A 26395-nucleotide genomic window follows, 5' to 3' on the forward strand; every position below is an offset into this window, starting at 1 on the left:
AATACATTTTTGGAACAACATGTTTTCTTCCGTAAAATAGTAAAAAAAAAACCCCACAATTTTACTTGTGACACCATTAGACTGCTATTATTGCTGCCTCAGTGTCTGTCACCCAGCTTTCTCAGAGTCCTGAGTGTCAAAGCTGCTGACTTTCTGCAGCGCAGGAGAAAGGTTTTGTTTCTTCTGCAAGGATTTAGGTGTGAGACGAAGGAAAATAAACGCCAAAGGTGGTGATACGTACAGGAAATTGGCTTGTGTGTAAGGAAGCATTACATCAGGGAGCAAACATGAATGCACATTTAAAGTGAAAGCGTTCTTACTAATGATTACACACCAATTATGAAGGAGATGGAATTGAAGGTTTGGCCTACCAGCACCACAGTCCTGTTTTTCTTAAAACAGCACCACATTGATCTGCAGGTTGTGTGTGGTATTGCAGCACAGTCACTTTAATGGAGGCCTGAGCCACAGACCTGGCATTACTTGAACACAGCAGCAGTGATGGATTCGGCTTGTATTGAATACATTAAAATGCCTTTGTTTTCATTTTCTACATTTGGGTCTCTAGAAGTGTCACCCAGCTTTACCTGTATCCTGAAAGGCAAATCTGAGCCGGATTTCAGCTATAGTGGGGGAAGAAAGGGGGCATGTACTAGTCCATTGGTGAGCAGATTTCCCTTTAAGATTGGTGGGAGCTGACGGCCATATTGCGTTTCAGGATACAGGATACAGTTTCTGCATGTACACAATTATTAACCCGCTGGCTCGGGCTCTTACGTCTGATTATTCTGAAAAGCTTCACAGGTAATTCCTTAATGTGTTTTGCAATTACATGCAATCGCCAGCAATGCAGGATCTCTCCTCTTATTACAATGCATCATGTTGCGGAGAACTTAGAGGTCCGAATAAAATGCTTCCAGTCCTACAGGGACCGCAGTGACTCTAAGCGCCCCCCACATTGCCAGTGACGAGAGGCGGCAGAGCATGAATATTTCATCCGCTATAAGTCTTCCACCCCCTAGATCCCCACAGTGCTGCTGCAGTTCAGTGGCTTTGATAATCCCGTCATGGTGTGCAATGGCTTCAATACCCATCTATGCATAACTGGGTCAATTAAAAAAAAAAAATATGGCAAGACTTGATAAGAAGCAAGATGAGGAGATATGGAATAGATCATCTGTCCTGTCTGATTGTGCATTCTCTGCAAGCCACTGACATGGAGGAAACGGGGAGAAACAGATGGATCAATAGGACAGGAAAGGCTGAGGAGATTGATCATTTAACATTGTAGATTTATTACAGCGCTCGCCATTAGTTCTATCCTAAGGGCTCATTTCCACATGCGAGGCACACGTCCGTATCTCGCATGTGGAAACCAAGCTATGGCACCGGCACTCCAGAGCGGAGCGTGCGGCCGCATAGGAACACATGGAGCTGCACAGCTCCGCTCCAAAGTGCCGGCGCCACAGCTTGGTTTCCACATGCGAGATACGGACGTGTGCCTCGCATGTGGAAACGAGCCCTAATACTGTAGACAAAAAAGGGTATGCTCTTGGCTGTTTCCACGGCCAACATTCAGCAGAATCTTCACCAAAAGACACACCATAAGGGCTTGTTTCCACATGCGAGAATCACGTCCGTGTCTCGCATGTAGAAACCAAGCTCTGGTGTCTGCACTCCAGAGCGGAGCGTGCGGCCGCATAGGAACACATGGAGCCGCACAGCTCCGCTCCTGAGTGCCGGCGCCAGAGCTTGGTTTCTACATGCGAGACACGGACGTGATTCTCGCATGTGGAAACAAGCCCTTACTGTGGAAATGCCGCACATGGCCCCCATGTGGCACTCTCAAGCTTGCAAGTAATGAATCCATGGGGAAAAAAAATGCCAGACGCTAGATATCAAATCCACAGCGGCACCCAATTTTTCTGTGGATATTCTTTTTTTGGGTGAGATTTTATAAAAATGTTGCTACTGTAATAACAATCTGAAATAATGTCTGCATCAAAACTTTTGTTATTTTTTTTACAAAAATTAGAAAGGAAACCATTTTAAAGCGACATATATACGATTACAACATTTATGTTTTGTTAAAATCCAACATTTTAAAGCACCAAAATGATAATTATTTGCACAGATTAGTGGATTTACTGTAAATATAATTTGTGTGTTTTTTTCTTCTATTTGCCCTAATGGACTTAAATAAGAGACACATGAGCCCTGGTGTAAATCTCCGCTGGTGTCTCATTACCTCCCCCTCTGCCATGGCTCCATCCATATTCCTAATTATCCATGCTTGTCAAGAATAGACAGTGACGATTACGTATGGCGTACAGTAATGGGGGATTGTAGGTACAGCTCTGTACGTCTCAACTTCTTTTAGACCTAAAGTAAAAAGCTTTTCTGTTACTATCTTGAGTTATATCATTGATGCATGGGATGGGATTTTTTCCACTGTGCCCACTATAATCATTCAGGAGAAAGTGAAAACAATCTTATTGCTTAGGACCACAGCCTACAGTCAGAAGTTTCCAGATATGGATAGACAAGCTCTTCTTAAGACCTGATATGTTGGACACAGTATGTTGGAAAACCTTACTCCGTCTGGGGAATTGCTCCATTGGAACTGGTACTTGTCCCAATCCTTTTATCGGCATCTTTAGTATGCCACCATATCAAACATGGGTGAGACAGAAGTGAGCAAGGCTGCCTTTACCATTACGCTGAACATAGACCTGCAGAAGTAACCCAGGAACCAGGGGAGAATAATTATGGGATTATCAACATGTTGAGGGCGATTGGGTTTGAGATACCGTATCTGCTCAAAGTTGCTCCCTTCACCATGTTTGGTGGTGCTTGAGGACAAAATCTACAGCTTCATGGTGATAGTCGCTTCAACACCTCTCAGTTATTATGCCAAGCTTATTTCCCATGATTAGACAATTGTCATGAATCGGCAGCTACGTTCTGCACATCATGTTCTTCTATGTGCTCCTTTTGGCTACCAGCATCAGCGATGGTCGGAGCCCAGTATCCTGTAAGGACAATTACCGTAATTTCATGGTGCAGCCTGAAACGAATTTCCTCCTCCAAAACAGCACTGCAGACACTATTTTACTTGAAACTTCCCCAAACTTTGCCCTTCCAAATGTCACTTTCAGCCCCCTAGGACTTATTTACCAGACCTTTTATATGGTCTCGCTAACATCATCCTGATAATGGGATTTTGTGTGTGCACAGTGTAAAAGCTTGTGATATTGCAGAGCAATCTTCTCTGTGTATACTCCACTTTCATTACTGGCATTGTGACAAATAAACAGATAAAAGACCATGTCTCCACCCTAGATAACTTTTACATACAGGGCTAAAATCACACATGCTGTTTTTTTTTTTTTTTTTTTTAAATCCAGAACAGGATCCATCAGGAAGAAACGTTAGGACTTGTTCACACATAGCTTTTTTTTCTCTGTGTAGTTTTACAGTAGGGGCAAAATAAATGAGATTTCTTGTGTTTTTCTTCCTTTGCATATTTTTTGAGCTGTGAATCCTTTTTTTCAGTGTTTTGGCTGCATTTCTTTATTTATTCAATTGAATGCATTAAAAAAGACACGCTTATTGTACACAGCGGTTTTCTTTCCAACAATTTACTGGATTTTTTTTTTATATGGTAAAAAAGCTGCAAAAAAACACTGTGTCCACATACTTTTTTTTTAAGCTTTCTAGTCCCTTTTGGGTTCACGATTGGCTTTAACTCAATAATAATAAAAAAAAAAAAAAAAAATAATGTGGGTGTGAAACCAGATTTATACAAGGATCATGATGTCTCTGTTCATAGACTCTTTTAAGGTTTATGGACATCATGAATGGAGGGTCTCTTGCACAGGATCCCTCTATATGACCCCAAACCAGAGCTTCTATGTACGAGGGGCTCGTTTCGGATGATTCAAGCTGTATTACTATTCATCTGAATAGCCATGGATGGTAAAAACGGGTAAAAATCGGATCCAGTGCAGTGATTAAATTCAGTCTAGTCTTTTTTGCATTTGAAAGTTGCCACAAATTCAGCTCTGTGTATTTATTTCTACGGGGTCTATCTCCGAATGATCAAATAATTGTAAGATTGCAGCCATTCAGTGATGTTGACTTTTATATGTTGGCGCTATATATTTCCCTGAAATATGGGAGCCCGTCTGGGTTACAGAACATGCTGTCACTTTATCCCTATTGTGGGATCTACATTGAGTTGTAAACAGTCATTGTTTGCTTAGTCTTTCCTGTTTCTCTGCCTTTCCCAGAGGTCACAAAAAGGGAGGAAATCTCTGACCTCCCTAAACTCCTTGTTTTTTTTTTTTTGCAAAAATAAAAAGTCCGTCCTGTACACAGCTCAAGGTTTTTTTGTGAAATGTTATAAGTTGTTAATTATACATGATACGAAAATGAGAAATGTTTCCGCCATCCTGTACAATATACAAAAAAGAAATATACTTGTTTAGGAAGTCCTCTTCCATGTGTTCATGGGACTTGGGTCCTAATTTATGAGTGTATATTCACCAGTCCTATAGAGCAGATTACCTTTTATTGTATTTATGTGCTGATATTCCTACCCTGGTTACAAAACGTCCTAAAAAATCTGCAGTATCTTGATTTATTGGGGGTTATTTACCCCTATATAATAATTCGCCTTTGCTGACATATAGTGCAGCGAGACACAAACTTCAGCACCTGCTATTTTACTTTACTTTTTATTATATAACATACTAGATGGTGGCCCGATTCTAACGCATCAGGTATTCTAGAATATGTATGAATGTATATATGTATATAGCAGCCACATAGTATATAGCACAGGCCACGTGCAGACAAATACTACGTGGCCTGTGCTATATACTATGTGGCTGCTATATACATACATACATATTGTAGAATACCCGATGCGTTAATACAAGCCACGCAGTATATAACAGTGGCCACGGTGTATATAACACAGCCCACGTACTATATAACACAGCCCACGCAGTATATAGCAGCCACGCAGTATATAACACAGGCGACGCAGTATATAACACAGGCCACGCAGTATATAGCACAACCCACGCAGTATATAGCACAGCCCATGCAGTATATAGCACAGCCCACATAGTATCTAACACAGCCCATGTAGTATATAGCAGCCACGCAGTACATAGTACAGCCCACGTAGTAGTTAGCAGTGTGGGCACCATATCCCTGTTAAAAAAAAAAATGATTAAAATAAAAAATAATTTTATACTCACCCGCCGGGATCCAGCGAAGCTCTGGCGATGCGCGCGGCTGCCGCCATCTTCCATTCACAGGATGCATTGCGAAATTACCCAGATGACTTAGCGGTCTTGCGAGACAGCGAAGTCTTCTGGGTAATTTCGCAATGCATCTCTGAGAACGGAAGATGGCGGCAGGCGCGAGCGCATTGTCGGACGACGAAAGGTGAGAATAGCAGGTTTTGTTGTTTTTTTTTTAAATTATTTTTAACATTACATCTTTTTTACTATTGATGCTGCATAGGCAGCATCAATAGTAAAAAGTTGGGGACACACAGGGTTAATAGCAGCGGTAACGGAGTGCGTTACCCGTGGCATAACGCGGTCCGTTACCGCTGGCATTAACCCTGTGTGAGCGGTGACTGGAGGGGAGTATGCGGGCGCCGGGCACTGACTGCAGGGGAGTAAGAAGCGGGCGCCGGGCACTGACTGCAGGGGAGTAGGGAGGGACTAATCGGACTGTGCCCGTCACTGATTGGTCGCGGCAGCCACGACAGGCAGCTGGCGAGACCAACCAGCGACGCGGGATTTCCGTTACGGAAGTTGCAGACAGAAAGACGGAAGTACCCCTTAGACAATTATATATATAGATTTTTTTTTAGCTTACATATGATATGAACATTTTTATTGTGTATTATATATTGATAGTAAATATTAGACTCCAGTCTTTAGTTCATATATTATATCTTATTATAACTTACCATCTTGAGGACGTCCTGTCAATTACAATGCACATACATGCTCATGTTCCACCAACTTCTATTCCTCCTGAGCCCTGTATACACATACATGCTCATGTTCCACCAACTTCTATTCCTCCTGAGCCCTGTATACACATGCATGCTCATGTTCCACCAACTTCTATTCCTCCTGAGCCCTGTATACACATGCATGCTCATGTTCCACCAACTTCTATTCCTCCTGAGCCCTGTATACACATGCATGCTCATGTTCAACCAACTTCTATTCCTCCTGAGCCCTGTATACACATGCATGCTCATGTTCAACCAACTTCTATTCCTCCTGAGCCCTGTATACACATGCACGCTCATGTTAAACCGAGATCTATTCCTCCTGAGCCCTGTATACACATACATGCTCATGTTCCACCAACTTCTATTCCTCCTGAGCCCTGTATACACATGCATGCTCATGTTCAACCGACTTATATCCTGCCTGAGCCCTGTATAAACATGCATGCTCATGTTCAACCAACTTCTATTCCTCCTAAGCCCTGTATACACATGCATGCTCATGTTCAACCAACTTATATCCCTCCTGAGCCCTGTATACACATGCATGCTCATGTTCCACCAACTTCTATTCCTCCTGAGCCCTGTATACCCATGCATGCTCATGTTCCACCAACTTCTATTCCTCCTGAGCCCTGTATACACATGCATGCTCATGTTCCACCAACTTCTATTCCTCCTGAGCCCTGTATAAACATGCATGCTCATGTTCAACCAACTTATATCCCACCTGAGCCCTGTATACACATGCATGCTCATGTTCCACCAACTTCTATTCCTCCTGAGCCCTGTATACACATGCATGCTCATGTTCCACCAACTTCTATTCCTCCTGAGCCCTGTATAAACATGCATGCTCATGTTCAACCAACTTATATCCCACCTGAGCCCTGTATACACATGCATGCTCATGTTCCACCAACTTCTATTCCTCCTGAGCCCTGTATACACATGCATGCTCATGTTCCACCAACTTCTATTCCTCCTGAGCCCTGTATACACATGCATGCTCATGTTCCACCAACTTCTATTCCTCCTGAGCCCTGTATACACATACATGCTCATGTTCCACCAACTTCTATTCCTCCTGAGCCCTGTATACACATGCATGCTCATGTTCCACCAACTTCTATTCCTCCTGAGCCCTGTATACACATGCATGCTCATGTTCCACCAACTTCTATTCCTCCTGAGCCCTGTATAAACATGCATGCTCATGTTCAACCAACTTATATCCCACCTGAGCCCTGTATACACATGCATGCTCATGTTCAACCAACTTCTATTCCTCCTGAGCCCTGTATACACATGCACGCTCATGTTCAACCAACTTCTATTCCTCCTGAGCCCTGTATACACATGCATGCTCATGTTCCACCAACTTCTATTCCTCCTGAGCCCTGTATACACATGCATGCTCATGTTCCACCAACTTCTATTCCTCCTGAGCCCTGTATACACATGCATGCTCATGTTCCACCAACTTCTATTCCTCCTGAGCCCTGTATACACATACATGCTCATGTTCAACCAACTTCTATTCCTCCTGAGCCCTGTATACACATGCATGCTCATGTTCAACCAACTTCTATTCCTCCTAAGCCCTGTATACACATGCATGCTCATGTTCAACCAACTTATATCCCTCCTGAGCCCTGTATACACATGCATGCTCATGTTCCACCAACTTCTATTCCTCCTGAGCCCTGTATACCCATGCATGCTCATGTTCCACCAACTTCTATTCCTCCTGAGCCCTGTATACACATGCATGCTCATGTTCCACCAACTTCTATTCCTCCTGAGCCCTGTATAAACATGCATGCTCATGTTCAACCAACTTATATCCCACCTGAGCCCTGTATACACATGCATGCTCATGTTCCACCAACTTCTATTCCTCCTGAGCCCTGTATACACATGCATGCTCATGTTCCACCAACTTCTATTCCTCCTGAGCCCTGTATAAACATGCATGCTCATGTTCAACCAACTTATATCCCACCTGAGCCCTGTATACACATGCATGCTCATGTTCCACCAACTTCTATTCCTCCTGAGCCCTGTATACACATGCATGCTCATGTTCCACCAACTTCTATTCCTCCTGAGCCCTGTATACACATGCATGCTCATGTTCCACCAACTTCTATTCCTCCTGAGCCCTGTATACACATACATGCTCATGTTCCACCAACTTCTATTCCTCCTGAGCCCTGTATACACATGCATGCTCATGTTCCACCAACTTCTATTCCTCCTGAGCCCTGTATACACATGCATGCTCATGTTCCACCAACTTCTATTCCTCCTGAGCCCTGTATAAACATGCATGCTCATGTTCAACCAACTTATATCCCACCTGAGCCCTGTATACACATGCATGCTCATGTTCAACCAACTTCTATTCCTCCTGAGCCCTGTATACACATGCACGCTCATGTTCAACCAACTTCTATTCCTCCTGAGCCCTGTATACACATGCATGCTCATGTTCCACCAACTTCTATTCCTCCTGAGCCCTGTATACACATGCATGCTCATGTTCCACCAACTTCTATTCCTCCTGAGCCCTGTATACACATGCATGCTCATGTTCCACCAACTTCTATTCCTCCTGAGCCCTGTATACACATACATGCTCATGTTCAACCAACTTCTATTCCTCCTGAGCCCTGTATACACATGCATGCTCATGTTCAACCAACTTCTATTCCTCCTGAGCCCTGTATACACATGCATGCTCATGTTCAACCAACTTCTATTCCTCCTGAGCCCTGTATACACATGCATGCTCATGTTCCACCAACTTCTATTCCTCCTGAGCCCTGTATACACATGCATGCTCATGTTCCACCAACTTCTATTCCTCCTGAGCCCTGTATACACATGCACGCTCATGTTAAACCGAGATCTATTCCTCCTGAGCCCTGTATACACATACATGCTCATGTTCCACCAACTTCTATTCCTCCTGAGCCCTGTATACACATGCATGCTCATGTTTAACCGACTTATATCCCGCCTGAGCCCTGTATAAACATGCATGCTCATGTTCAACCAACTTCTATTCCTCCTAAGCCCTGTATACACATGCATGCTCATGTTCAACCAACTTATATCCCTCCTGAGCCCTGTATACACATGCATGCTCATGTTCAACCAACTTCTATCCCTCCTGAGCCCTGTATAAACATGCATGCTCATGTTCAACCAACTTCTATTCCTCCTAAGCCCTGTATACACATGCATGCTCATGTTCAACCAACTTATATCCCTCCTGAGCCCTGTATACACATGCATGCTCATGTTCAACCAACTTATATTCCTCCTGAGCCCTGTATACGCATGCACGCTCATGTTAAACCGAGATCTATTCCTCCTGAGCCCTGTATACACATGCATGCTCATGTTCAACCAACTTCTATTCCTCCTGAGCCCTGTATACACATGCACGCTCATGTTCAACCAACTTCTATTCCTCCTGAGCCCTGTATACACATGCATGCTCATGTTCCACCAACTTCTATTCCTCCTGAGCCCTGTATACACATGCATGCTCATGTTCCACCAACTTCTATTCCTCCTGAGCCCTGTATACACATGCATGCTCATGTTCCACCAACTTCTATTCCTCCTGAGCCCTGTATACACATACATGCTCATGTTCAACCAACTTCTATTCCTCCTGAGCCCTGTATACACATGCATGCTCATGTTCAACCAACTTCTATTCCTCCTGAGCCCTGTATACACATGCATGCTCATGTTCAACCAACTTCTATTCCTCCTGAGCCCTGTATACACATGCATGCTCATGTTCCACCAACTTCTATTCCTCCTGAGCCCTGTATACACATGCATGCTCATGTTCCACCAACTTCTATTCCTCCTGAGCCCTGTATACACATACATGCTCATGTTCCACCAACTTCTATTCCTCCTGAGCCCTGTATACACATGCACGCTCATGTTAAACCGAGATCTATTCCTCCTGAGCCCTGTATACACATACATGCTCATGTTCCACCAACTTCTATTCCTCCTGAGCCCTGTATACACATGCATGCTCATGTTTAACCGACTTATATCCCGCCTGAGCCCTGTATAAACATGCATGCTCATGTTCAACCAACTTCTATTCCTCCTAAGCCCTGTATACACATGCATGCTCATGTTCAACCAACTTATATCCCTCCTGAGCCCTGTATACACATGCATGCTCATGTTCAACCAACTTCTATTCCTCCTGAGCCCTGTATACACATGCATGCTCATGTTCCACCAACTTCTATTCCTCCTGAGCCCTGTATACACATGCATGCTCATGTTCCACCAACTTCTATTCCTCCTGAGCCCTGTATACACATGCATGCTCATGTTCCACCAACTTCTATTCCTCCTGAGCCCTGTATACACATACATGCTCATGTTCCACCAACTTCTATTCCTCCTGAGCCCTGTATACACATGCATGTTCATGTTCCACCAACTTCTATTCCTCCTGAGCCCTGTATAAACATGCATGCTCATGTTCAACCAACTTATATCCCACCTGAGCCCTGTATACACATGCATGCTCATGTTCAACCACCTTCTATTCCTCCTGAGCCCTGTATACACATGCATGCTCATGTTCAACCAACTTCTATTCCTCCTGAGCCCTGTATACACATGCATGCTCATGTTCAACCAACTTCTATTCCTCCTGAGCCCTGTATACACATGCATGCTCATGTTCCACCAACTTCTATTCCTCCTGAGCCCTGTATACACATGCATGCTCATGTTCAACCGACTTATATCCCTCCTGAGCCCTGTATAAACATACATGCTCATGTTCCACCAACTTCTATTCCTCCTGAGCCCTGTATACACATGCATGCTCATGTTCCACCAACTTCTATTCCTCCTGAGCCCTGTATAAACATGCATGCTCATGTTCAACCAACTTATATCCCACCTGAGCCCTGTATACACATGCATGCTCATGTTCAACCACCTTCTATTCCTCCTGAGCCCTGTATACACATGCATGCTCATGTTCAACCAACTTCTATTCCTCCTGAGCCCTGTATACACATGCATGCTCATGTTCAACCAACTTCTATTCCTCCTGAGCCCTGTATACACATGCATGCTCATGTTCCACCAACTTCTATTCCTCCTGAGCCCTGTATACACATGCATGCTCATGTTCCACCAACTTCTATTCCTCCTGAGCCCTGTATACACATACATGCTCATGTTCCACCAACTTCTATTCCTCCTGAGCCCTGTATACACATGCATGCTCATGTTCAACCGACTTATATCCCTCCTGAGCCCTGTATAAACATGCATGCTCATGTTCAACCAACTTCTATTCTTCCTGAGCCCTGTATACACATGCATGCTCATGTTCCACCAACTTCTATTCCTCCTGAGCCCTGTATACACATGCATGCTCATGTTCCACCAACTTCTATTCCTCCTGAGCCCTGTATACACATGCATGCTCATGTTCAACCGACTTATATCCCTCCTGAGCCCTGTATAAACATGCATGCTCATGTTCAACCAACTTCTATTCCTCCTAAGCCCTGTATACACATGCATGCTCATGTTCAACCAACTTATATCCCTCCTGAGCCCTGTATACACATGCATGCTCATGTTCAACCAACTTATATTCCTCCTGAGCCCTGTATACGCATGCACGCTCATGTTAAACCGAGATCTATTCCTCCTGAGCCCTGTATACACATACATGCTCATGTTCCACCAACTTCTATTCCTCCTGAGCCCTGTATACACATGCATGCTCATGTTCAACCGACTTATATCCCGCCTGAGCCCTGTATAAAAATGCATGCTCATGTTCAACCAACTTCTATTCCTCCTAAGCCCTGTATACACATGCATGCTCATGTTCAACCAACTTATATCCCTCCTGAGCCCTGTATACACATGCATGCTCATGTTCAACCAACTTCTATTCCTCCTGAGCCCTGTATACACATGCACGCTCATGTTAAACCGAGATCTATTCCTCCTGAGCCCTGTATACACATGCATGCTCATGTTCCACCAACTTCTATTCCTCCTGAGCCCTGTATACACATGCATGCTCATGTTCAACCAACTTATATCCCACCTGAGCCCTGTATGCACATGCATGCTCATGTTCAACCAACTTCTATTCCTCCTGAGCCCTGTATACACATGCATGCTCATGTTCAACCAACTTCTATTCCTCCTGAGCCCTGTATACACATGCATGCTCATGTTAAACCAAGATCTATTCCTTCTGAGCCGTGTATACACATGCATGCTCATGTTCAACCAACTTCTATTCCTCCTGAGCCCTGTATACACATGCATGCTCATGTTCAACCAACTTATATCCCTCCTGAGCCCTGTATACACATACATGCTCATGTTCCACCAACTTCTATTCCTCCTGAGCCCTGTATACACATGCATGCTCATGTTCAACCAACTTATATCCCACCTGAGCCCTGTATGCACATGCATGCTCATGTTCAACCAACTTCTATTCCTCCTGAGCCCTGTATACACATGCATGCTCATGTTCAACCAACTTCTATTCCTCCTGAGCCCTGTATACACATGCATGCTCATGTTAAACCAAGATCTATTCCTTCTGAGCCGTGTATACACATGCATGCTCATGTTCAACCAACTTCTATTCCTCCTGAGCCCTGTATACACATGCATGCTCATGTTCAACCAACTTCTATTCCTCCTGAGCCGTGTATACACATGCATGCTCATGTTCAACCAACTTCTATTCCTCCTGAGCCCTGTATACACATGCATGTTCTTTCATCTGACAGCTGTTTTTCGGAACCCACCTTGTACACATTGACGAGCATGAAGCAATTAAATTCCATCATACTCCTATCCTTCTGTCCTTTGTCATCGGCTCTCATTAGGACAGTAGAAATACCCCCAAACATATTAGATGGTCTGCCGGTCCTTCCAAAATCTTTTTATCCCTATGGGCACCTTTAGTGATTTGTTCTCCTGGCGCCCTGTTGTGAATCCATCTCTGCTTCTGGTTTTCATTGTACATATTGCATGTAGTTTTATGGATGTCGTCTTGTTGCCGTTCTTCCCCTACAGTAAATGCTCCGGTCTCTTCATGATATTGCAATGAGATTGCAGATAACGACAGCATACATCATAATGCAATCCAGCAAAATGGCCATTATTTTTGCTACACACAGTATTTCTTCCATTTCCTTTCATAGCGATCACACTTTACACTGCACATTCGTAGTTCCATACACTGAAATAAATAGGAGCTAACCGTCAGTGATCTGGCAGCTGCCGCGGCACATGGAGACGAGCTGCACTGTGTAGCTCCAGTCAGAGTTTAAATAGGGCCACCGACAGTAGGGGTCATCAACATCTTATGCCCAGAGAACCCCTTTAAAACAGTGTTTTCATGTCATGCATTTATGGGATATCGACAGGTTCATTTACTACTGCTGGGATAGTGTCAGTACATGCATGTCCCTCACTGTTGACTTCCATGGAGTTATGAAAATTGTCCAACACCCATAAGCCTCTACCAGTCAGAGGACCACCCACCCACCCTGTTTTTTTTAGTTAAGATGGGCACAGAGCGTTATTAACTTGCATTAAGAAATGTATTGGCACTGCATAATAAACTTGTTTGATACAAATAATGTTTTTCAAGAGCACTAATATTTAATGTTAACCTTTTCTTCCAGACCCATGTTTATACATTCCTCGATTTGCACATTTGCTGGAGTTCGGAGATAAGACTCATGAAGTGTCTATGACTGCTTTAAGGCTGGTCCAGAGGATGAAGAGAGACTGGATGCACACGGGACGGCGGCCATCTGGGCTTTGTGGTGCAGGTGAGTGAATTAACTTATTGCTAGGGAAGAATATCTCAGTATTTGATGGAGCCTTATGGCAGAGCACCTGGGAGCTATAATGTTCAGTGTACAGGGATCTTGGCAATCTAAAGACAGTGTAACTCCTGCTCAGAGAGGACTGATAGTAGAGCTTTCCTGTCAGTGGCATTTATCACTTTGATTGACACAACTAAGCGTGACCCAGGATTTGGGAACCACTGTGCAGGCAGCCCATGGACTGAGAAAGGACTCCATTGCCTATTTGCACACACATTCTGGTGTAGGGTGCATGAAGTGCTCTCCTATCAGTCTGTGTTATACTGGTACAATGTACAGGTGGGTGTGAAGCAGTGTGCCATTTACTAGAATAAAAGGAAACAAAAACTTTAGTGAAAAAAGCAAAAATGTCTTTTTTTTTATTTTTTTAAATAAGATAAAAACAAAACTCTCATAGTGCATGGTATCTATATGACTTTCATAACCTGTAATTAGGTAAATAGAAGAATGACAAGTCATTAGTAGAAGCCAAAAATGTTTATTAAAGATATAACAGTATGTTGCAGAAGAGAATGGGCTTAATACTACAGCACTTTTTTTTATTGATAAGCTCCCGAAACACTAAGTAGAGTGAGAATGGTGGCGCATGCTGCCTGAAAATGACTGCTCTTGGGTGACGATGCTCCCTCGATGCTAGGACGGGAGAGGGAAAGTGGCGCTTGTGCTCAGGCTTGTATTTATCGTTATGTGCGTGTATGTTTTTTTTTTTTATTACACCGCTGGAGTGGTGCTTTAAATGTGATTTCCCTGCCCCCTGTGTTATACTTGCCTGGCACCGCCTACATTCTTTTCCAGTTTCACTTGCGTCGATCTCAATAAGAAAAGTGACCTGCCGGCACTCCGGTGTTCCAAGGAGCGCGCCGGAGGCCACTTTTCAATGCATCTCTAGGAGAGTCTCCTTCTGACTCTCATAGACTTGCATGAAGATCTTCAGGTCAATAAAAAGTTACAGGCAAAAGATGGCACCGCAGGACCGAAACGGGGTCTGTGAAAGGTGAAGCAACCAGAAGGCGAGTATAAGAATGGGGGCTGACATCTAAAGTGCCACTCCAACTCTGAAAAAAAAGCGCCCCACTGGAGTGGTTCTTTAAAAAGGTTAAAGTGCTTGTAAAAATCAATAACTGTGTGATTTACCTTTCATTAAAATTTGTCTCAGTTCTCAAGAAAGGAGGAGTAGAGATTATTAGTTTTATACTTACGGTATTTGTGCGGCTCATCCCCAAATGTATTAGCCATCGTGCTCTCTCAGAGGCAAACTACGCAATGCGCACACGACACTCACAGGATGCAGAGACAACGTTACCTCTGCTAGCATCCTGGGAGAGAATACAGGTCTGAACTGTCAATCTTCTCTCTCCCCGGCATCCACTAACCCAGGAAGCACAGGAGTTGTCCGCGCTTTAATATTTCTCATAAGAATACTCCTTTACGTGTTCAGCCCTACATACAATTAGAGCTATGATCTGCAGAGTCCACAACTCTTGCAGTGGTAGGTAGCCTTTGAAATTCATTGAGACTGTGCAGCACAGGGCATTCCTGTCCACACCATTACACTTGTCGTTTTATCTTCACATTATAGCACTTTCTTCTAGGGACGCTTATTAAAGTTTAAGGGGGGAGAAATGACCTTTCCAGCATGACCTATTCAGCGCAGATTATATCCGTACAGAGGCCATCCGACAAACGTTTCACCGGGAAATGTCGTTCTCGTAAACACCGCTTGCCAACAAATCGTCGTTTTTTTCCCTCCGCACTTTAATTGTTGGGCTTATATGAAATGCATCATTGGTTACGATGTGTTTTTCCTCCGTCACCTAATCGCAAATACCAAGAACATTAGGAGTTTGGATGATTACGGATTGCACATTATTTATGATGTGTGGCCTCCATCTGCTCTCTTTGGAAATGTTGATGACATAGTAATTCTCCCTCGCTCCTCACTATTTCATGCTTGTTCTATAGAGGCAACTTTTCTTGTAGGAGTTGAAAAGGCTCCTAATAGCTCCTAATCTTCCCAATGTATAACAGGTCATTGTGTGAACTGGCTCTTGTTCACAAAGGTGTGCCACTTATAGTATAACGTGTGTAGAAACACAGGCTGTACAGGGCGGGTGTATGCAACAGGCAGATGAAAAACATCATCTATGTCACGTGGATATGAAGTGAGTCACTCTGTCAAATGGTATAATTTATTCATTGAAAATAATAAAATATAAAAATATGATTTTTCCCAAAATTTATGCAAATATTCATTTTTACTAAAAGGCATGTAAAAGGGATTGTCAAGGATTAGAAAAATATGAATGCGTTTTTGGCGCTGCAATACTACGGGTTATACTTGGCATCACAGCGCACCGACATTCATCTTTACAATATCGGACACTACCCATGGTTGGCGATAACCCTGTTTATGATAGAAAGCAGCCATGTTTTAGTAATCCTGGGCAGACCATTTAAAGGACCTTAGTTTACTTTCCGGTGGAGCAAGTCGTATTGGGTTTCCTGTGCTACATTGGAGCCTAGCCATCCTCTTCCTACCTATGTGATCAGAGGAACTTCCATTCTTTGTTGTTGAACCCTTTGCAGGTAAAGTGACATAATCAAAAGTGACTACCCTCTTTCAGTGGGTCATTGTATTTGCTGTATGGCATTTAGGGATTGGGAAACCCCTGTGTAGCGCACCCTGGGGACTTGTAAAGGGCCACGGTTGTCTATATGCTAAAAGTAGCAAAAGCGTTTTTTTTTCCCCTCCTGCATAAAAAAAGAACATACCGTAAGTGAAAATAAAATCATAACCTTATACCCGCTGAAATGTGAAGCATAAAAAAAAAACTTAGTAAGTCTTTAAAAAATGGTCATATAGGAGTTAAAGGCTCCTATTTCTAGATGTCCCACTAGATATGATAACTATATAAGTAGGAGACAAAGGGGGATTGTGACTGCAGAATCAGACTACACATTGTGTAGTCTGTTACCGTGGAAACACAGATTTACATTAAGAAAAATCTGTTGTTTTTTTTCTAAGCTTTTTTACCAGGTGACTTCATTTTTAGTTCCAAATGTATTAGAAAACATAAAAATAAATTGTCTTCTAAGGTGAAGACATTCCAGATTTCCTCCAGAACACTATAGCCCAGACAGCACAATCATAGTTGATGCAGAACGCCTCCATTACAATGCATAAAGTGGGCTGACGCACATCAGTTTTCTGCAACTCATTGTCCGTGTTGTTTTCTTTGACCTTGTGAAGAATGAATCTGCTTTATATTTAATGGCATATATGTATTTTTCACAGTTTGTTTGATTTGTGGGGTTTTTAACATCAGTGTTATATTGCGCAGCTGATAAATAGCCGGGTCTGTGATTATGATCCACATTTTATATATCCTCTTAAAATCACCCCAGTAAAACCATGGCGTATCGGCGCACAAAATGATATCGGCCGCTCAGCATTTCCTGAGCGTTTTTCACCGCTGTAAGCTTCAGTCCATTGAAGCAAATGAAAGGTTTACAGCAATTACCAAGACTCACCAGCTAATAGCGGAGTTTGTAAATGGGGGGGTTGAGATGAATGTGTGCACATCTTGCTGCCTAGAATACCAATCAGCTGTTGTGAGTGTTGGCTGGTGATGCAGTGACATTCCTGTGCCCGCCCGAGACCACCTTGTATTGTTTATTCACCTGTTTTGGTGACTTTTGCTTTCTCCTTTTTGCAGCTCTCCTGGTCGCATCCAGAATGCACGATTTTCGACGAACTATTAAAGAGGTCATCAGAGTTGTAAAAGTTTGTGAATCCACCCTGAGAAAAAGGTGAGCAGGAAGCATAGAAATCATGGTAATATTAGGTAATGGCAATGAAAAGAGAATAAACATCATCTGATTCAATGTACACTGATGAATAAAATGGGTACACTTAAACAACAGAATATAACTCCAAGGAAATCAGACTTCTGTGAAATCAAACTGTCCACTTAGCAACACTGTTTGATGATCAATTTCACATGCTGTTGTGCAAATGGAATAGACAACAGATGGAAATGATTGGCAATTATCAAGGCACGCTCAATAAAGGAGTGGTTCTGCAGGTGGGTACCACAGACCACATCTCAGTACCAATGCTTTCTGGCTGATGTTTTGGTCACTTTTGAATGTTGGTTGTGCTTTCACATTCGTGGTAGCATGAGACGGACTCTACAACCCACACAAGTGGCTCAGGTAGTGCAGCTCATCCAGGAGGGCATATCAATACGAGCTGGAACAAGGTGGTTTGATGTGTCTGTCAGCGTAGTGTCCAGAGGCTGAAGGCGCTGCCAGAAAACAGGCCAGTACACCAGGAGACGTGGAGGGGCTGTAGGAGGGCAACAACCCAGCAGCAGGACCGCTACCTCCACCTTTGTGCAAGGAGGAACAGGAGGAGCACTGCCAGAGCCCTGCAAAATGACCTCCAGAAGGCCACAAATGTGCATGTGTCTGCACAAACGGTTTGAAACTGACTCCATGAGGATGGTCTGAGTGCCCGATGTCCACAGATGGGGGTTGTGCTCACAGCCCAACACCGTGCAGGACGCTTGACATTTGCCACAGATCACCAAGATTGGCAAATTCGCCACTGGCGCCCTGTGCTCTTCACAGATGAGAGCAGGTTCACACTGAGCACATGTGACAGACATGACAGAGTCTGGAGACGCCGTGGAGAGCGATCTGCTGTCTGCAACATCCTTCAGCATGACTGGTTTGGCAGTGGGTCAGTAATGATGTGGGGTGGCATTTCTTTGGAGGGCCACACAGCCCTCCATGTGCTCGCCAGAGGTAGCCTGACTGCCATTAGGTACTGAGATGAGATCCTCAGACCTCTTGTGAGACCATATGCTGTTGCGGTTGACCCTGGGTTCCTCCTAATGCAGGACAATACCAGACCTCATGTGGCTGGAGTGTCAGCAGTTCCTGCAAGATGAAGGCATTGAAGCTATGGACTGACCCGCCCATTCCCCAGACCTGAATCCGATTGAGCATATCTGGGACATCATGCCTCGCTCCATCCGCCAACGTCATGTTGCACTACAGACTGTCCAGGAGTTGGCGGATGCTTTAGTCCAGGACTGGGAGGAGACAATCCGCCGCCTCATCAGGAGCATGCCCAGGCGTTGTACAGTAGGGAGGTCATACAGGCACGTGGAGGCCACACACACACATTTCCTTGTCATGAGGCATTTTCACTGCAGTTGGACCAGCCTGTAATTTGATTTTCCACTTTGATTTTGAGTATCATTCCAACTCCAGACCTCCGTGGGATATTCATCTTTATTTACATAGACAATTGTTATGTTTTATTGTTCTGAACACATTCCACTATGCAATGAATAAAAATTTGCAAATGGAATATTTCATCCAGTGATATCTAGGATGTGGTATTTTAGTGTTCCATTAATTTTTTTGAGCAGTGTATATATAAAGAAGAGAAGGCTATGTGCCCTTCACCACTACCGATTGTAAAAAATGAAAAAAAAAAAAAAAAAAAAAATGTTTTTCCCTATAATGATCTCACACTTTGTATAACTGTATATTTTTTATTTTGTTTAATACATAATATCCAAGAAAGTATTCAAATGCAAAGATAAGGAGAACATCTAAACGCTGTTCCGTATAGAAGGCATATGTCAATAAAGCGAGGAAGGATGGAAGATGGATGGACTGGAAGGTTCACAGGAGAAGGATGGGTAGATGGGGTGGGTGGATGGGATTGAGTGATTGGGTGGTGTGGTAGATCGTCTCACTCGGCTGCACACGGAGGTTGTCAATGGAACACTGCGCCTTTAAGAATGGACATGGTTTAGTAGTACAGCATAAGGCAAGGTCTTAAAGGGAACCTATCACCCCGTTTTTTTCGGTATGAGATAAAAATACTGTTAAATAGGGCCTGAGCTGTGCATTACAATAGTGTAGTTTGTGGACCCCGATTCCCCACCTATGCTGCCGAAATACGTTACCAAAGTAGTCATTTTCGCCTGTCAATCAGGCTGGTCAGGTCGGATGGGCGTGGCTTCTTCCCCCAGATATTGCGTAGTTTTCCGTTGGTGGCGTAGTGGTGTGCGCATGTCCAACGTCCCCAATCCTGCACGGGGGGGTGAAAATAGCAGCGATGTCCGTTATTCCATTGGTGGTCGGTGGGCGCGGCCATCTTCCTTTGGCCGCGCGTGCGCAGAAGCGGCGCTCTGCTGGCCGCGGCTTCAGGAAAATGGCCGCCGCGATCTCCATCTGCGCACGCGCGGCATCCCGCGGCCATTTTCCTGAAGCCGCGGCCAGCAGAGCGCCGCTTCTGCGCACGCGCGGCCAAAGGAAGATGGCCGCGCCCACCGACCACCAATGGAATAACGGACATCGCTGCTATTTTCACCCCCCCGTGCAGGATTGGGGACCTTGGACATGCGCACACCACTACGCCACCAACGGAAAACTACGCAATATCTGGGGGAAGAAGCCACGCCCATCCGACCTGACCAGCCTGATTGACAGGCGAAAATGACTACTTTGGTAACGTATTTCTGCAGCATAGGTGGGGAATCGGGGTCCACAAACTACACTATTGTAATGCACAGCTCAGGCCCTATTTAACAGTATTTTTATCTCATACCGAAAAAAACGGGGTGATAGGTTCCCTTTAAGCACAAAAATAAATACAGCCCTTTGGGCAAAAACGCAAAACAAAACGGTAACACTTTGTGCACTCCTTGCACTAGTGGGGGTCAGCCCACTCAGGGTTAACAATGTCCTTACACAAATACTATGTGCACAAACACTCTCCTGGAGTCTTCCTCTCCAGGCCCGCCACAGCCCAGACTAACCTTGGAGCTCAACCATGTGACTCTCCATCATGTGACTGATCACATGATCCTGACATCACACAGGTCCTGTAAGATACGTGGACCCCCTCCCTCCCACTTTATGGAGGTCCACTAAAACCAGCCCATAATATAACTTTTAATAAAACGACCCATCACAAAGTGTGCTGGAGGAAACAATTCTGGTTTTACATCACTGATGCCATCATGCGCAGTGACACGTACCTCTCCTCCATCACTTAGCCAGTGACTCTGTCACAGTGGATAGAAAAGTATATGGGTAGATTGGTGATGTCAAGATAGATTGGTGAATGGGCAGGTAAACATACAGGTGACTGGATGGGTACAAAAGTAAATTGATGGGTGGAAAGATAGGCAAGTGGATGAGTAGATAGGTGGGTGGATAGACAGATAACAGAGTAGATAGACGAGTGCTTGGTTGGGTGGTTTGATAGGATGGAGGCATAGATAAATAGATCGATAGGTAGGTGAACATATAAATGGATGGATGAGTAAGTACACAAGTAAATTAATGGGTGGATGGCTAGATAGACAAGTACGGTAGATTAATTGCTAGATAGACAGATGGAAGGGAAGATAGACAAGAGGTTACACATCCATTCATCTACTCATCCATTAACTCGTCTATCTATGCGTGGATGGGGAGAAGGACGGAGGGGTGAATGGCGAGACGGATGGAGAGATAGAAGGGTGAGAGGATGGATGGTGGATAGAGGTAGATGGATGGGTAAATTTACAGTCAGATTTAAAAATGGACAGATGGTAAGAACAATACATGGACGGACAGATGGAGAGGTATAGCCATTGTTAAATATCGACAAATATAACAGAACACAAGGTACAAGACAAGGTGAGAACATTTTTTTAATTTATTTATTGCAACAGTGTTTCCCTATATGTCAGACCATTATTGATGAATCATTCAGTGTTACTCACAACTTCTTCCCTCCCATTTTAAGAAACAATAAACCAATGAGCAAACTCCTAATTGTTTCCAGAAAACTAAACAACCCTTTTAAAACTATTAGCGCATCTTCTGGCCTTCCCAGCTGGCACAGGAAGGGACATGCAGAGGTGTTTATTCTGCCCACTAGTTGTGCCTAGGATGTCACATAATTGTCACAGTGAAGCAGTGGCCTGAGTGGTTTACAGAAGCAGCAGCACAAATACCACAAAAATGCTTCTGTTCTCAGAAAAGCAAAGTTACTCTGACATTTTGGAAGGGGGGTTTATGCCAGTGGTATGGCATTTTGCAGTTCACCGTTTGTGTGATTACATTGCTAGTACCAGTACTTTGCTTTCTGTTAGATGTGCTCCCAATGGAGTGAAAAGTTTTAACGCTAAAGGCAAAAGTAATTTTTATATTGCAATTAAATGTGAAGTCAGAAGTTTCCAATGGAAATGTCAGATGTGATAATGAGGAAGATCTCTCAACTTTATAAAAAATATAGCAGTTTTTATTAAATGTGATATTTCTTCTTTACTTTGGCTTATACTTTAGCTCTACAGTAAATTATAGAGGAATTGTTTTTATATTGAAACTCCATCAAATGGAAAAGTTCTGATACTGCTTTTCAGGCTGTTTACAATCACGCATATTCACTATTTGGATAGAAAAATTTTAGGACGCCTAAAGAGTGCACCTACAGGAGCTTTGGATTTGTTCCTGCTTTGTAGCTATGGCAGCTTCTCCTCTTGTGCAAAGGAGGTTTCTGTGGGAACTTTTGCTCATTGTTCCAGAAAAGTGTTTGGGGGGTCATACACTGCTATTGGACAAGAGAAACTGGCCAATCTGCATTTCTGTTCCTTCCAGAAGTTTTGGATGAGGTTGAGGTCAGGGCACTATGCAGCCAGTCAAGTTCTACCATGCTAAACTCATCCATTAGTACTTTTATGGACCTTGTTTTGTCACTGGGGCACAGTCATGGTGGAATAAAAATCAGTCCATCGGCCGTGGCTTTACACCACTTTATCCTGCATATCTGATTGTGCTTGGTATGTCTGCAGACATCTGCTCTGCCATGAAGCTCCCGGCGGGTGTGCAGTCTTTGTGCTGATGTCATTGCTAGAAGAAGTTTGGACTAAGCAGAGCATTGGTGACTTTTATACCTACTGCTCCTCAGTGTATCCTCTTAGTAATAATACCACTCACTGGGGGTGAAGAGAGAATATTTAGAAGGGCAGAAATGTCATGAACGGGCTTGTTACACGGGTGGCTCCTATTACAAGACCACGCTTGTATCAGCACCAGCCATTCTGTCACTTGTTGGTAAATACAGATGACATGGCGAGGGGCTGGGGCAAATCCTGTAAGTTGGGACGTCCAATGAATTAGATCAGGCCATCTTTTTTTCATTGCTCCTTGTCAAGTTCTGATGCTTACATACTAATTTTAGGCGTGTTCGCTTGTGGACTTCCATCGGCATGGGCAATCTGCCCTACGGATACATAGCAATATGTGATGTTCTGAGTCCTGACACTTTTCTATCACTGCATTAACATTGTCAGTAAATTGTGTAACAGTAGCTCTGATGTGGGACCGGACCAGGCAGGCTATCTTGTGCCATCCCATGCCCATCAATAAGCTCTGGGTGCCAAGATCCTACCACCGGTTCACTGGTTATCATTCCTTGGATTCGTCTTGGTTGGTATTAGCTTTTGCATACCGGGAACAAAGCACAAGACCTGCCCTTTTGGAGATGCACTGACCTAGTAGTCTGACAAGAATCGAATTGTGATGTCTAAAGTCACCCGCCTCCTTCCTCTTGACAAACTGTCCTGCTTCCAACACATCAACTTCAAGAGCTGACTGTTTTCCCTTTAACAGGAGCCAATGTCACAAATCGGTATTATTCAAGGTCTGTGATTTTCAAATACCTATTGACACATGCGGATTGCTTTTTCTGTCATTCCTTTTGATCTGGACTCCTAATCTCGTGATCATTGGGGGGTATCAGTAGTGCGGCCCACATCAGTCATACGTTTACAAGCTCTTTGGAATTTGGGGCGATACTCCCTTTTAATTATAATTAATACAACAATTAAAAATACAGACGAGTGTAGCGAAACCTCAGCCATCCTAATCATCAAAGTGTTTCATGTGTCTGTGTCAGAAGGCTTGAATGTAGCAGATGAGGCTTCCTTGATGCCTCCTTCGGTGGGGTGTCCTCCGCAGGGTGGCTCTACTTTTTTTTTTTTTTCTTCATGTGCGTTCCCATGCTGTGCGGCAAAAAGGCCAAAATTTTAAAGCCTTTGAATCCTTCTAAAATGAAAGATTAAAAGTGAAATGTAACAACTTGGATGTTTTCCATCAGCCGGCTCCCTGCAGAGGTGCGTATGAAATGACGGCAGACGTGGACCGCTGGCTAAATGCACTTGTGGTGTCACCTGATCTCTGGGGGTTGTGTGAGTGCTCCGCCATCCAGCTCGGCTTTATGTCCTGTGGTGTCTAAATGCTATATGCAGTGATTAAGGCAGCCAACCGTTCTTAATAGAAGAAGAATTGGAGGAGAAATCGCAGCAGAAAACGGGGCATTTACTCATTGGAATCAACCTGTTTGACTATGGAATCGTACAGGGATCTGTGCCTATAGGGTGATGTTTATTGCTGGGTTAAATGTTCATACCGATCATTCACACCGCCATCATTCGAAGGGACAGCCTGATTTCCTTTGACGGAAAGTAAACGATGAAACTGAATCTTGTATGCTAGGAAAGCAGAAGACAGCGATGAAGATATTACTGTATTTACCGTGCCATTCCACAAAGTCTGATTGTTGGTTTTGGAACGATCCCGTGTCGCTTTCATCCACCGTGTTTACCGGAGAAGTTTTCTTCAATGACTGGTGTTAAATTGAGTTTGTCAGGGCTAGGAAAGCGACAAAAATATAGATCTGATTGAGATTTTTTTTTTTTTCATCTTGGAACCTGGATGGTTTGTTTGCAATTTTCTGAGAACGCTCAGTTCTGTTTAACCCCTTAGTGACGGAGCCAAATTTTTGAAATCTGACCAGTGTCCCTTTATGTAGTAATAACTCTGGAACGCTTCAACAAATCCCAGTGATTTTGAGACTGTTTTATGGTACATTTAGGTCAATATGTTTTGTGTTTATTTATAAAAAATATTAGAAATTTGAGAAAATGTTAAAAAATTTGCAATTTTCAAACTTTGAATGATTATCCCTTTACTCCAGATGGTCATACCACAGCAAAACATTAATAAATAACATTTCTATCATGTCTGCTTTACATCAGCACCATTTGTAAAATGTTCTTTTATTTTGTTATCATTTTAGGAGGTTTAAAAATGTCAGTAATCAGTAATTTTTCATTTTTTCAAGGAAATTTTCAAAATGTCTTTTTTTAGGGACCTATTCATGTTTGAAGTGCATTTAAGGGTCCCATATATTGGTAAACCCCCAAAAGTTATACCATTTTAAAAACAGCACCCCCTGGACATATTGAAAACTTCTATCAAATAGTTTATTAACCCTTCAGGTGATTTTCAGGAATTAATGCAAATTGGCATGACAGAAATGAAAAAGTACATTTTTACCACCTAAATGATGCTGACTTCTGAACAGGTTACAACAGCCATCAGACACTAAAGGTACCGTCACACCCAGCGACGCTGCAGCGATATAGACAACGAGCCGATCGCTGCAGCGTCGCTGTTTAGGTCGCTGTAGAGATGTCAAACACAGCAGCTCCACAACGATGCAGGAGCGATCCTGTGACATAGTGGTGATTCACTTATCGTTCTCACAGGTCGTTAGCTCCATGTAAAACATTGCTGACATCGTTGCTTTTGCTGTCAAACACGACGATACACGCTGACCTGACGACCAAATAAAGTTCTGGGCTTCTAGCTCCGACCAGCGATATCACAGCGGGATCCAGATCGCTGCTGCGTGTCAAACACAACGAGATCGCTATCCAGGACGCTGCAACGTCACGGATCGTTGTCGTTCTCGTTGTAAAGTTGCTGAGTGTGAAGGTACCTTAAGGCCTCTTATTTGGTCGTGAATTGCCAAGACAAACAGTAGGACCTCACAATCATCTCAGAGTGCCGATGGGGATAAAGAGAAAGCCCCCACACTCTGTTAACCATTTATATGATGTAGTCACTATTGACAGCAGCATCTAAGGGGTTAAACAGAGTTGGACGGTGCAAACAATGATCGTGGCTAATGCAGCAAGTTGTCAGCTATAGTGTACAGCCGACAGCTGCTGGATTGTCCCCTGTATGGGGATGATATTCTCTTATATCTCAGATCAGTTAAAAGACGTATTGGCGGTCACTAAGGGGTTAATAGGAACTTCATGGCCCCACTCCACACATGTACATGGTGAACCTGTCAGGATGATTTTACTTTGAAAACTAATAGCGTGACGTTATACTACAAAAATAAAAATGATACCTAGCACTGCATTAACACGTCTTTTGTGCACTTTTAGGCTACATTGCACATGGCTTCAAAGCTTGATTTCGCATCACTGGCACATGGGATTGGGATACCCATATACATTTTAGATGGTCA

At 43.6% G+C, this 26395-nt stretch overlaps 1 protein-coding gene across 1 annotated transcript in view; it reads left to right on the forward strand.

Moving 5' to 3' along the window:
• BRF1 (BRF1 general transcription factor IIIB subunit) overlaps positions 1-26395 on the forward strand; it is a 313755-nt gene that overhangs the window by 146202 nt on the left and 141158 nt on the right. The window contains exons 6-7 of the mRNA XM_077266113.1: positions 13789-13938; positions 17712-17805. Of these exons, the coding sequence (XP_077122228.1) occupies positions 13789-13938; positions 17712-17805 (244 nt within the window). The remainder of the gene's footprint in view (positions 1-13788; positions 13939-17711; positions 17806-26395) is intronic.

Source organism: Ranitomeya variabilis, chromosome 1 (genome assembly GCF_051348905.1).
Source record: "Ranitomeya variabilis isolate aRanVar5 chromosome 1, aRanVar5.hap1, whole genome shotgun sequence".
NCBI lineage: Eukaryota > Metazoa > Chordata > Amphibia > Anura > Dendrobatidae > Ranitomeya > Ranitomeya variabilis.